We start from the raw sequence: 12606 nt of genomic DNA on the forward strand, positions 1-12606 counted from the left end.
TCTAGGATGAGTCCCAGGTTTCTGGCTCAGTCAACTGGGGAAACAAAGTCACAGAGATAGGGAGTAGTTAGAGAACACATCTGGGGGTGTGAGCTCACAGTCAGTTTTGGGCTTGTCAATTTTGAGATGCCCAAATATGCAAATCTGTGCCTCCTGAAAATGGAGAAGACGGGAAAGGAGAGGAGTAAAGACTAACTCCTCTTCACAAAGTGGAAGTTACCAGAATATTTGTGATTCCAGAGGCCCGGGGGATTTATCATGTGGCTACTGACCCATCCCACCTTTTGCCCCTGCCTGTTGCACAGCGGGCAAAAAGGTTTGTGACTTTTCACTACCACTACTCCCCCCATCGCGGTCCCCCCCGTTTTCCATATGAACCATCCTGTGGCTACCCTGTCACAGGCTGGCCCTGAGGTGAGCAGTATTTGGCCTGTGATATTGCTTGTCCTTCACTTTTCTGCAGGACAGAGCGGGACCTCTAGAGTGGGAAACGTGCCAAGCAGTAGCCTTGTTCTCACACTTGCGCAAGAGGATAATTCCCCACACCCTTCCTGTACTCAGTCCTCGGTTTGCCTGGTGAGAGAGCAGCCTCCTCCCCTGTGCTCTGCCAGCCGGACCCAAACTGACCACATTAGTGGTGAGACCAAAAAGGTGGGGGTGGGGAGGTGGCCCTGAGGCCCGGGAAACCATTCCAGCTCCTGCCGGCTTTAAATTGTGTTTAATTCCTGGCACAGTGGTCCTGGAAATGCCTTTTTCTCTTGCCTGGGAACCACTAGAAGGGGAATGTGGTCTGTGTTGGCCAGGGCCATAAAATTCAACTTCTCCCTGCCTCACATCTCGTTTCTGCCCTTCCTCATGTAGCTGAGGCCAGGCGTTCACATTCCCCATGGACCCTGTTCCCCAGTGGTTGTTCTTCATGTCTGAAATTCAGTGAGTGAGCTCGCCTGCTAGGCCTATGTGTGTGGCTCGCCCGTGGCTACACATGGGAAGCACCATAGCACTTTGAGAGCTACAGATGCCTGGGTCCCAGAGCTACTGAGGTGGCCTAGGGTGTGTCCAGGGCACAGCTCCGGTGGAGGACCACTGCTGTATCTCATTGCCTCTTTTAAAAAAAATTAATCTTACTTGGAAATGATTTCAAACCTACAGAAAAGCTGCAAGAATAAGAACTGTGCACATGACGCTCAAATACCTTTTGCCCAGATAAACCTATTAACATTTCTTCCCATTTGATCCATCATGTGTGTACCAAATGTGTGTGCGCTCTCTCTCCCTCGCCCCAACCCCCCATGTCTTCCTCTCCCTCCCTCCCCCTCGCTCCAGACCCACCAAGGCCTTTTACCCCTAATACCTTAGTGGGTTCCTACCAAGAAGATTTTCTCTGACAATTGCAGTACCATTGTCAAACTCAGTCCATGTAACACTGATGAAATACCTCACCACTCACGTAGCATTTTTCCCTCTGCAGGGCTGGATCCAGTCTGGATTAGGTATTCTACTGAGCTGTCATGTCTCCCAGGCCACCTTTAATCTGGATCATTTTCATAGCTTTGTCTCTGATGACAGGAACAGTTTGTGTTAGATGGTGCTGCTTATCTGCGTTTGTCTGCGATTTCCTTGTGATTAGATTTGGATTTGCATTCCAGGTGGCTGAACCACTACCTGCATCACGTGGCCTCTCAGGGCACCCCCATCTCGAGGCACGCAGTGTCCATCTGCCCCTCAGTGGGGATGTTCGTTTTGATTGTCTAGTCCGAGGAGAAGGAAATGTGAACAGGAAGATTTTAATATAAATGTTAACTGTGTAGAAGGTAGTGAACTACTAAAAGGGATTTAAAAAAAAAAAAAGCTCTAAAGCAGCTTAGCAGAGAACAGCCATCACCCCTTGGTGTAAGGGAATAGAGAACAGGGAAGGAACTCGGAAACTCAGAGGAGGTCCCCAAGGTGGAGATACCTCCGAGGGGCAGCTGTGGCTGCCTGGGACACAGTTCCTGTCCCATGCTGGAGAATCAACTCCCCAGAGATGCCCACCGCCAGGCCGAAGGAGCAGTAGCAAGGAATGCTACTGGGACCCATGCCAGAACAAAGGAGACAGAAGAAAAAGGCCGTCTTCCTCCTCTAGCCCTGTGGGCCCCTTCAGAGCCCACTGTGGGCCAGGCTGGCCAAGGATAAAGGGGTTTGCAGAGTCCCCTCTTCAGTGTGACAAGGAAGGGCAAGGTCAGGGGGTTTCGAAGCTAAGAGGCAATAAATGAATACCTGGCACACCTGGTGGAGGTGTGTCCACGTTCTCCATAGCATAGTTACTATATTTTTCTTTCCAACTAATAAGAAATATCTGGAGACACACCATCTCCATGTACATACCCTGTTCCTCATCAGACGCCTCGGGTTCAGCAAACGTTGCCGATTCTGGCCTGATTTCGTCTGTATGATGATTGCCAAGCGACGTTTCTGCAGTCCAGCACTCCTTCCTCAGTTGCCTGTCATCCCTTCCTTCCCCTCACCTATTTTTATATATCCACTATGGATTCCCATTTTTCCAACAGTCTGCTTCATCATTGACCTTCGGGGGTGGGGGAAGAGTTCCTCAGATAGTTCCAGACTTGGCGAGTGGGAGCCCCTTCAGGTTGCCTCCTATATCCCAGCATTTTTGGAAGCACTCCCCTAATTTCTGGTCTAACAAGGTGTCCCGAGCCCCTGGGCGCCAGCCCTGGGTCAGTGTTTCTCCCGGGAGCCCTGGTCCCCGGCACTAAAGGTGTGCTTATTGTAGCTGGGGTGTCTTCACTTCTTGTTCTACAGATTGACAGGGCTTGTCTTACTGCCTTTTTTAAGTGTTTATATTTTTTTAAACAAAAGTAACTGGTGCTTCAAAAAATGTAAATAATACAGATACCTGTAAAGAACAAAGTTCCCACAGGGAAGCAAGTTCAGACTCTACAGACACAGAAACAGAGTCGGCGGTGGATTTTGGTTTGCTTCTTGCTAATAGGAATTTCATCCTACAAGGTCCTTTCTGTCTTCACAACACAGTCTGATGCTCTTTCCGTGTCGGACAGCACGATGTGTCATTCCACTGTGTTCGCTGCCTGGGTTCGTTAGTACCCTGATTAACCGAGGTATAAAGGACAGGCCTGCAGGCTGCCTCCAGTGCCTCCGCTGCTCGCCCCAGTGACCATCTCTCTACACACTGCAGTCATTTACAAATTTTTTTAATTAAAACAATTTTTATTGCAATGAAATTCACATGGCATAAAATTAACGATTTTAAAGTAAGCAAGTGGCCTTGAGTCCATTCACCATGCTGTGTAACCACCACCTGTAGTCTCAAAACACTTTCATCACGCTGTGTTACGTATTTTTGCATGAACTTCAGGGGTGGATTCTTGGATAGTTGGATTTACTCTGGATCGAAAGTCACATTTGGCTGGGCACAGTGGCTCATGCCTAGCACTTTGGGAGGCTGAGGTGGCCGGATCACTTGAGGTCAGGCGTTCAAAACCAGCCCTGCCAACATGGTGAAGCCCTGTCTCTACTAAAAATACAAAAAATTACCAGGGCAGGCCAGGCGCGGTGGCTCAAGCCTGTAATCCCAGCACTTTGGGAGGCCGAGGCGGGTGGATCACGAGGTCAAGAGATCGAGACCATCCTGGTCAACATGGTGAAACCCCGTCTCTACTAAAAATACAAAAAATTAGCTGGGCATGTCACGTGCCTGTAATCCCAGCTACTCAGGAGGCTGGGGCAGGAGAATTGCCTGAACCCAGGAGACGGAGGTTGCGGTGAGCCGAGATCGCGCCATTGCACTCCAGCCTGGGTAACAAGAGCGAGACTCCGTCTCAAAAAAAAAAAATTTTTTTTTTTTTTTTTCAGGGCATGGTGGCATCCCACATACTCGGGAGGCTGAGACAGAATAATTGCTTGAACCTGGGAGGCAGAGACTGCAGTTAGCCAAGATTGTGATACTGCACTCCAGCCTGGGTGACAGAGCAAGACTCTGTCTCAAAAAAGAGTATGTTTAAACATTTTCATGGGTACATCTGGTTGCTCTCCAGAAAGATTATATCAATTTCGATTCCCACCAGCGGTGTATGACATGTGCATTTCTTTTTTTTCTTTTTTGAGATAAAGTCTCACTCTGTTGCCCAGACTGGAGTGCAGTAGCGTGATCTCGGCTCACTGCAACCTGCGCCTCCCAGGTTTAAATGATTCTCATGCCTCAGCCTCCCGAGCTAGGATTACAGGCGCCTGCCATCATGCCCGGCTAATTTTTGTATTTTAGTAGAGACGGGCTTTCACCATGTTGGCCAGGCTAGTCTCAAACTCCTGACCTCTGATGATCCACCCGCCTCGGCCTCCCAAAGTGCCGGAATTACAGGTGTGAGCCACCGTGCCCAGCCTGAAATGTACATTTCTTTATATCCTTGTTGACATTTTTGGTATGATCAGACTTCATCTTTTCTTCCAGTGTGAGAGATGAAAATATGTATTTATTTGACTGTTAGCTAGGGCCAGGATGCTTTCAAGGGTGTGTCAGCCATTTGTATCTTCTGAATGTTTCCGTCCTCTGCCCGGTTTGCCTGGTTGTTGGGTTTTTTCTTTCAGATCTTAACAGAGTTTACTCAGGAGACTTTTAATGTGTGTTGCTATTGCAAATGAAGTGGTTTTCCTGACTTACTTCCTAGCTGGTTGGTGGCAGTGTGTAACAGCAATTGCTTTTTGGGTGCATCCTTGCAGTTCTTGAAAATAACGTGTGTGTTGCACGTGGCTTTTTATTGCAGTGCCTGTGAGGCCTCCTGAGGGTACCACTGACCTGGCAGAAACCTCCTACCTCCTGAGTACCTTTTTGGATGGTGCTGCTGCGTTGCTAGTTGTGGCGAAGTTGAGTCATACACAGATCCTGCTCTCCTGAGTTTATCCAATGAAGACAGTAGGACAGATACAGAAATTATAGGGTAGAAAAGAGACCTGCTGATCTTTTTTTTCCTAAGAGTCTTGATCTGTCACCCAGGCTGGAGTGCAATGGCGTGATCTCGGTTCACTGTAACCTCCACCTACCAGGTTCAAGCAATTCTCCTGCCTCAGCCTCCCAAGTAGCTGGGATTACAGGTGTGCACCACCACACCTGGCTAATTTTTATATTTTTAGTAGAGACAGGGTCTGGTCTCGAACTTCCAGAGTGCTGGGATTACACGCGTGAGCCACCGCGCCTGGCCTACTTGCTGACCTTTGTTATTTCCAGCATCTGGCAAGTAGTGGGCACTGTGGTCTGAGATAAGTCACTATGGTGCCATAAGTGTTTTCCAAAATGTTTAGCTGAAGATCCTATTAGCCCGGGGTTTCTCAGCTCCAGCTGCATACCAGAATTACAGGGAGAATGTTTCAAATATTTATGCTAAAGCTCAGTTTGCAGGGATTTGGTTTTCGTTTGTCTGAGGTGGGACCCAAACATCGGCATTTTGAAAGCGGCTCGAGCTGCCAGGTTGAGAACCACTGCTCGTGCGATCTGTAAACTCTCCAAGTAGAGCTCCAAGTGTAGGGGTGCCCCTTTCTCCTCCCTTTGGGTTCTAAGACGGCTCTACCGAGCACAGTTTGATCCTCCCGTGAGGCTGCACTTGCTGATGTGACCTCGTCCTGGGCTAATGCTGGCTCAAATGCCAGGATGGAGAACTAGGCAGAGACCCAGGTTCAGCCAGACCACGGCAAGCCGGTGACCTTATGCTGAGGTTTCTTGGCCTAGGAAAGGCTGTGACAGAGTGGGTGGAGTTAGGTGTTGGACACCAGTGGTGCGTGCTTCCAATTTGGCCAAATGTGAGTTGCTTCTGTTCGTCGTCATTGCGAAGGATTCACTGCCATAAGCACAGCTGTCCCAGAGATGGATGTGCTGAGCGAGGGTGCTTATGCCACCCTCAAAGCTGCTGTTGCGTGTAGCCGAGAGTCAGAGGTTGTGGGCCTTTTCCTTAAAAGTGGTATCCCTTGCTTTGAAGTAGCACCTAACCATGTCCGATTTGAACCTTAGGTGATAGCAATCGTGTGCCCATCTGACTGATGCTGAAACAAGCCCAGAGAAATTGTGACTTGCCTAAGATTGCCCAAGGAAGCGTGAGCCTGGATTCGGGCCCTGATGCCCCGATTCAGAGAGCTTCCCTGTCCTCCTGCTCCGTGCTGCCTGTGAGTGGCCCTCTGTCAGGAAGAGGCTGCGGTTATTTATACACCCAATGACACGCTAACACCCTCTTTATCCGGCACCGTCTCTGCTGGGAAGGCCATCCATCTGTGCAGTAGGCTGCCAGCGGCTGAAGTGGTGACCTGGTGCTGGAGGAAGGGAGAAGGCTGCAGAGCAGTGAACCCGACTCGGATTCATTTGTGGGCATTCTCCCCCTGGCATAAACTGTGACCCAAGAGTTGCTTTCAGGTCTATTCTCTGGCCACCGGAATGGCTGGAGAATAGGCTCTGTTATCTAACCCGTTACCCATCACCCCCTGGGGCCCACAGACACTGCGGCACCTGTCAGAGATGATGATAAATATCTAGGCCAAAGGTTTTTAAAGAAATCTTTGCAGTGGAATGGAATGTTCAATCAAGATGACAAGGCATCTTCAAGGAATAAATAAAGTATTGATACCTAACTTTCTACTCTTTCCCTTCTCTGCCCTGCCCACACACAGCCCCACCCAGTGGTGGCTGTCCTGCCTCTCCCAGCCCTGGCCCAGGCTTTGTTCCCGCCCCGCTCCCCCTCCAGCTCCTCCACTGGGGGAGGAGCCCATCTTCAAGTCACTCCTCACCTCCCTTTCCTGTCTTCCCACCCCTGCCTCCCATCCCGTAAGTCACCAAATCCCATCCATCTGCTTTCTGAGTTCTCCCAGAATTGCTCTCCAGCCCAGTCACCACTTCCCAGACAAGCCACCTGCCCTTGCTGGACGGCCTGCAGCGGCCCCCCAGGCCCACTCACCGCGCTCACTGCCTCACATCTCAGCTTAGAGGGTGCCTGTCTGCCCTCCTGGGCTGAGTGAGCTCTTTGAGGGCCCCTTTGTCTTAGCACCGTGCACCCATCATCAGGTACAGCGCAGGTCACACAGAAGTCATCCGAATATCCTGGTTGAATTACTCAGACCACCTGACGTCTGGAACCTGGCTAGACCTGGTACAGCTTTAGATGTGTGTCCTGGGCAATGTGTCTGGCCCAGGCAAGCATTTTCACAGCCAAGGCTTTATCCACAGACCTCTCTCCTCCAGGAGAGTATGAGACCAAGCACCCGATGACATTTTTCTCTCCAAATGTCTCTATTGGGAAACCTCAGATGGATCAGGGGTGGGCGCCTGGTCAGCTCTCGCAGGATGGCTTTAGGAGGGAAAATGACATTTCAGGAAGGATTTAGGCATCACTGTCTTTTTTCAGAGAACCAAAGCCTTTTCCCACCCTTTCTGCCACACACCCTCTGGTGGAAAGCAGTGATGGGTGACAGCCAGCAGACGAGCTCCCCAGCTCCAGAGCCTCGCCTCCAGGGTCAGCCCCGCTTCCAGGGTCCCGCACCTGCACCCTGGGGGCTGCCTGACCACAAGACAGCCCCCTCTGTGCCCAGGGCCGGCCAGCCGGCCTCTGGAGCCCTGTTCAGCTGGAGCTGCCATATTGAGGCGAGTGTCATGGGCAGAGCGGCTTCCCCAGGCCCCAATTGCACATCTGCTTGGCCCTAGCACGAACAACACTTGGGCTGTGGAACAGCCCTCTCACTGCACTGCAGACTCGAAAGGTGCCCACACACCTAAGATGGTGACCCAAGGGTACCTTCCCTCCCCTGCCCTCACCAGGTCTCATGACGACCCAAGGGTACCTTCCCTCCCCCGCCTTCACCAGGTCTCGTGCTTGCTGAACTGAACCCACTTTTTTGCTCGTGAAGATGAAGGTCTAAAGATGGCTATTTGTGTTAAACCCCAGAGCAGCCCCTTTCTGCCAGCCCCTCCTTGCTTGCTCTCTTCTTAGAGCAGAGCTTGGCGAAAAGCCTCATTTTTGCCACAGTGGCATCTGACAGTGGCCTGGGCACGTGGGAGGGCCTCTGTATGCCAACTGGCTGCCAGCAGGACGTGTGGGGAAGCCGCAGGTCCACCCTGGGCTTCTACGGGGCATGAGAGCTTCCTGTCACTAGAGATGTTGAAGCTGGCTAGGACGCCCATCCCCCGGGGTGGCGAGGCAGGCATTGTGCAGGAGGTGCCATGAGATTCTCCCCGAAGCAGGGCTTGGCCAGTGGTGGAAGTTATGCTCCTGGGACCAAAAAGAGAAAAGGCTGGAGGCCGTCAAGAACAGCCCCCTCTGTGCCTGGGGCCAGGCTGCCTGGGCTCTGGAGCCCTGCTCGGCTCAGGCTGCCATACAGAGGGGAGTGTCACGGGCAGCAGCGGCTTCCCTAGGCCCCAATTGCACCCATAAGCCACAAGCCTGTCTTCCTGGGCTCCCACCACAGCCTCTCCAAAAGACCCATCAGCAGCTTCCTGTTTCTAAACTGAGTCCTCAGAATATTCCTGGGTGTACCCCCAATCTCACCTGTGCCCACGCACTTGCTCTGGCCTGGCCGCTGCTGCCCGGTTGTGGTCCTGCTCAACCCTCCGCCCCCAGGAAGCCTGCTCTCCCCATCACAGCCCTCCTGAGCCCCTTTTGCCACATCCTCCTGCACCCCTGTAGCCTCTGTTTGCCCAGGTATGAATGTGTCTCCCTGGCGGTCTGGGAGCTGCTAGCAACTGGGGCCAGACCTCTTCTCCTCGAATGTAGCTGAAGCCTTGGCTGCGGGGGGGAGCTCCTCTGAACTGAGCACTTGGACAATGGGGCAGGAGAAAGAGAGAAAGGGACCCCAGCACACCAAGGAGAACAGAACACACTCCTTTATTCCCTGGGAGACAGGCTGTCGCTCAGGGCTTAGGGATGCTCGGCTCTGGGCCCCGGCAAGGCCGGGACAGTGTGGGGCACTGCTGGCTCTACCGGCAGGGCAGGTCCGAGGGGACTCCTGCCCCTTCCTCAAAGCTTCTCCAGGTAGGAACCAGGGGCGAAGCCACGCTGCCCGTTCCGCTCCACGGTCCACCAGCCATCCTCCCCTTCCAGGATCACCTCCAGGATGTCACCCGCGGAGAGGTCCAGCTCATCTGGGTTCTGGCCAAGAGATTGAAAGCGCATGACTCTGGAAGGGCCCGTGGGGAGGGACCTGGCTGACGTTCCCCCACCCAGCAGTAAATGTGGCATGTCTCCCAGGGTGGGCAGGGGCAGCCGAGCTGTGTCCGTGCCTGCTGGGGCAGCCCATTGGAGACATAGGATGGGGATGCCCCAAGGGACCTAGCCTCCCATCACCTCAGTTTGTCTTTGTAGGCCTCCCCCCACCTGGGTTTTTTCCCCAGCCTCACCTCCCCTCTCCCCTCTGGAGAGACACAGTGACTGGAGCACGTCAGGGGTCAGGACTGCTCATCACGCCCCAAGCCCAGGGCACACTCAGGCCCAAGCTCACCACACAGCCTCCCCTCTGTGGTCCCCAGTCCCAGTTAGCCACTGCCATCCGAGTGCCCCGTCACTCTCCTGGCCTGGCCATGCATGGCGGGGGGTGCTTGGCCTCAGTCCAGGTGGATCTGAGGTCTGGCTATGCACCCCTCCCGTCAAGCAGGGAGCAGAGTGGACCCTCTCTCACAGCTGCCCTGTGGCTGCCTTAATGCATCCTCGCTGCGTGGACATCAGAAAATCAATCCTGGCATGATCGCAAGACTCATTCTGGCCAGTTTTCCGCACCCATGGCCAGGGAGGACGGCCCTGACCCACAGGTTCGAAGCCTGGCCCTCAAGCTATGACCTGCAGGCAGCCCCAGGCTATGTCAGCACCCCACCCCCTGCACCTGTGCAGCACGCAGTGCCCAGCCTGTGTGAATGGCACAGGCACGTGTGCTCCACGTGTGTGCTGTGTGCAGGCCGAGCAGACTCAGGTCTGCTGCTGCCAGTTTCCTTTTAGCACAGACGATCAGAGGCCCTCCAAACCCCGGGGGCTGTCCTCAGAGCCCATGCTGAGCACTCTCCCAGGCGCCCTTGCTAGTGTGGACACACGCTGGGGGACACGTGCCCTCCTGAGCAGGAGAGGACGCTCAGAGATAAACCACCAGGAGAGAGGAGGCTGTGAGGCTCTGAGTGGGACAGGGAGCTCTCAGGTGCGGGGAGGCGGCACAGGTGGCTTGGGGCGTGGCGGCCTCACCTGTGCTGTGTAGTCGTAGAGCGCGCGGTACTCCTGGGCTGGCGAGGCCGAGTTTCCCTGCGTCTCCTGCACTGCGATGGCTGCGTAGACACCCTCATTCCGCTCGGGGGAGGGGGTGAGGGTCTCTGTGGAGGCTGAGAGCAGAGTGAGGCATGAACCCTTCCCCTTTCTGCGACCCCTGGAGGTCCTGCTGGGACGGGGTTTCTCCATGCTGGGCCCCGCCTCTTCCCTCGGCTCTCCACACTTGATGTTGGGGGGCACGCCCTTCCCCTTGAGGGGCCTCAGTGGCCCCATCTGTGCCATGTAGGAGACCTCCCCCTGGGATCAGTGTGTTTGGGGGTCCCCTCCTGACCCCCTTTACCAGCAGAAGCTGCCAACGAGGTGGTCTTGGGACTTCCGTGCAGCAGTCCAGAGAACCTGCGGACAAGCAGAGGAGAGAGGGTGAGTGCCCCCACCCCATACTCAGGGCCCCCCCCGGAGGGGGGGGCTCGGCAGGGAGAGTTCTCAGAGCTGCGCGCTCTGCCAGGGCTGGGGCTGCCCCAGCCTCCGGGCATGGATGTGACCGATGAGGTGTTCCTGGGGCCGGAGGGTTCCCCAAAACCTGGTCCCGGTGGCTCCTCCGTCCCCAGCTACGCCCCCCCACTGGCGCCCTCTGCAGGCCGCGTCCGCACCTGCTCCCTGCAGCGCCCCTTGCTGGAGCTTCAGGGGAAGACCCCAGCACCCTTCGGGGGCTCTAGGACCTCCGTGCTGAGGCCTCACCCTCCGCGCCCTGCCCAGCTCGCCCTAGCAGCCTCCCCGACGGGGGTGGGGGGTGCACTGCCGCAGGAAGCCTGGCTCACACGTGCCCTGCTGGGGCCTCTGCTGCCTGGGCCGAGCCAGCCCCCTTCCCCGCCGGCCCCGGGGATCGGGCCAGCTCTGCCACCCTGTGCACAGGAGTTCCCGGACGGCGCTGGGCGACTCTACCCCTGCGCCTGCGCCAGGCTTAGGCCTGGACTGAGCTGGGGTCGTGAAGGTTTACTGAATAAAGGAAAATAAAGCAGAAGACGCGAGAGGCCGACGCTGGGGTCACCCCCTGAAGCAGGCGGTAGTGGGGGCTCAGAGGAGAGGCTGACACTGCCTCCGAGGCGGGAAGGCTTCTTGGTGGGCTGCGGCTGAGTCTTCAGAGGTGAGTCTTTTACTAGGCGAGAAGGGGGAGCGAGGCGCTGCCGGTGATGGGGGAGGGGGGAGCGCGCAGGTGCAGGGGAGGAGGTGCTGCCGGTGACGGGGGGTGGGGGGGTGGTGGGGAGCGCGCAGGTGCAGGGGAGGAGGCGCTGCCGGTGACCAGGGGGTGAGCGCGCAGGTGCAGGGGAGGAGGCGCTGCCGGTGACCGGGGTGGGTGGGGGAGCGCGCAGGTGCAGGGGAGGAGGCTCTGCCGGTGACCAGAGGGGGAGCGCGCAGGTGCAGGGGAGGAGGCGCCGGCAGGCGGGGGTCTGTGGAATGATGGACTAGTTTGGGTGTGTGGGGGACAGACTGAAATTGGGACGGGAGCAGACGCTGAGGAACCTTGAATGCAGGTGAGGGGCTGAGCCACGACTCAGGGGCCTGCAGGAGGCTGCCCTGCAATTCAAGGTGGCATGTGGGGTCCTTTCCCACATGAGGGGCCGAGGGCGGAGGCCTAGGAGTGCACACACATTCGCAGGGTGGACACGCATGGCCCAGCACGTGAGAGGGCCTGACACTATCACAGGCGGTGCAGACACAGGAGGCAGCGTCCCGCAGAAAAGGACAGGGTGAGAGCGCGGTGGGGGTGGGGGCGCAGGGCTTGCTGAGCCATTGTGCTGCCCGCCCCATACCTCTTTTCCCCAGACTGTCTACACTTCCAACTCTCAGCCACTGACACCTGCCTCTCCCCAACCCTGTCTGGTTTCTAGCTGCCCCATCCAGAGGCCTGACCAGCCCCCTTCAGCAGTCAGGCCTCCCTCCGCCCTGCAGGACACCCCCCCCTTCCTCTCTCCGTCCCTCCCTGTCTCTGTCTTTCTCTCATCCTCTCTGGGGCATCCCTTTCTGCCCCTTCCTGACACTGCCTCAGGTGAGCTCTTTGTCCAGTTGCGCGAATGACCACCTTTGCTGGGATCCAGGTCCTCACCAGGTGCAGGGAGGCCCGAGTCCCCCAGCTTTTGTAGGGTGCGAGGCTGCGGATGTGCTGCCTCCTGGGGTGACTGCTTTCATGAGATTCTCAAAGGGGTGTGTGGACCCCCCTCTGTGAGCACGGGTGGTTCCCATGAGCCTCTGCCTCCCAGGAGTAGGAGGCTCCTGAGGCCCTGGAATGAGCTGGTCCTTGCGAAGGGCCGGGAATTGCATCAGCTCCTCCCCGCGGTCTGCTACCTCCCAGAGGCAGGGCCTTCTTGGTTGAGGG

General features: G+C 55.8%; 1 protein-coding gene across 4 annotated transcripts in view; it reads right to left on the reverse strand.

The window, feature by feature from the left end:
* Positions 1 to 8851: 8851 nt before the first annotated feature.
* PSTPIP1 (proline-serine-threonine phosphatase interacting protein 1) overlaps positions 8852 to 12606 on the reverse strand; it is a 45491-nt gene continuing 41736 nt past the window's right edge. For 3 of the 4 annotated variants that reach the window (XM_032267291.1, XM_032267289.1, XM_032267292.1), the window contains 3 exons: positions 10573 to 10628; positions 10212 to 10345; positions 8852 to 9134 (listed from right to left, as the gene is read on the reverse strand). In XM_032267291.1, coding sequence (XP_032123182.1) covers positions 9003 to 9134; positions 10212 to 10345; positions 10573 to 10628 — 322 coding nt within the window. In that variant the 3' untranslated portion in view covers positions 8852 to 9002. The remainder of the gene's footprint in view (positions 9135 to 10211; positions 10346 to 10572; positions 10629 to 12606) is intronic. The other variant, XM_032267290.1, reaches the window with a different exon arrangement.

The sequence above is a fragment of the Sapajus apella genome, unplaced genomic scaffold (genome assembly GCF_009761245.1).
Source record: "Sapajus apella isolate SASKATOON/1434 unplaced genomic scaffold, GSC_monkey_1.0 scaffold168, whole genome shotgun sequence".
Lineage (NCBI taxonomy): Eukaryota > Metazoa > Chordata > Mammalia > Primates > Cebidae > Sapajus > Sapajus apella.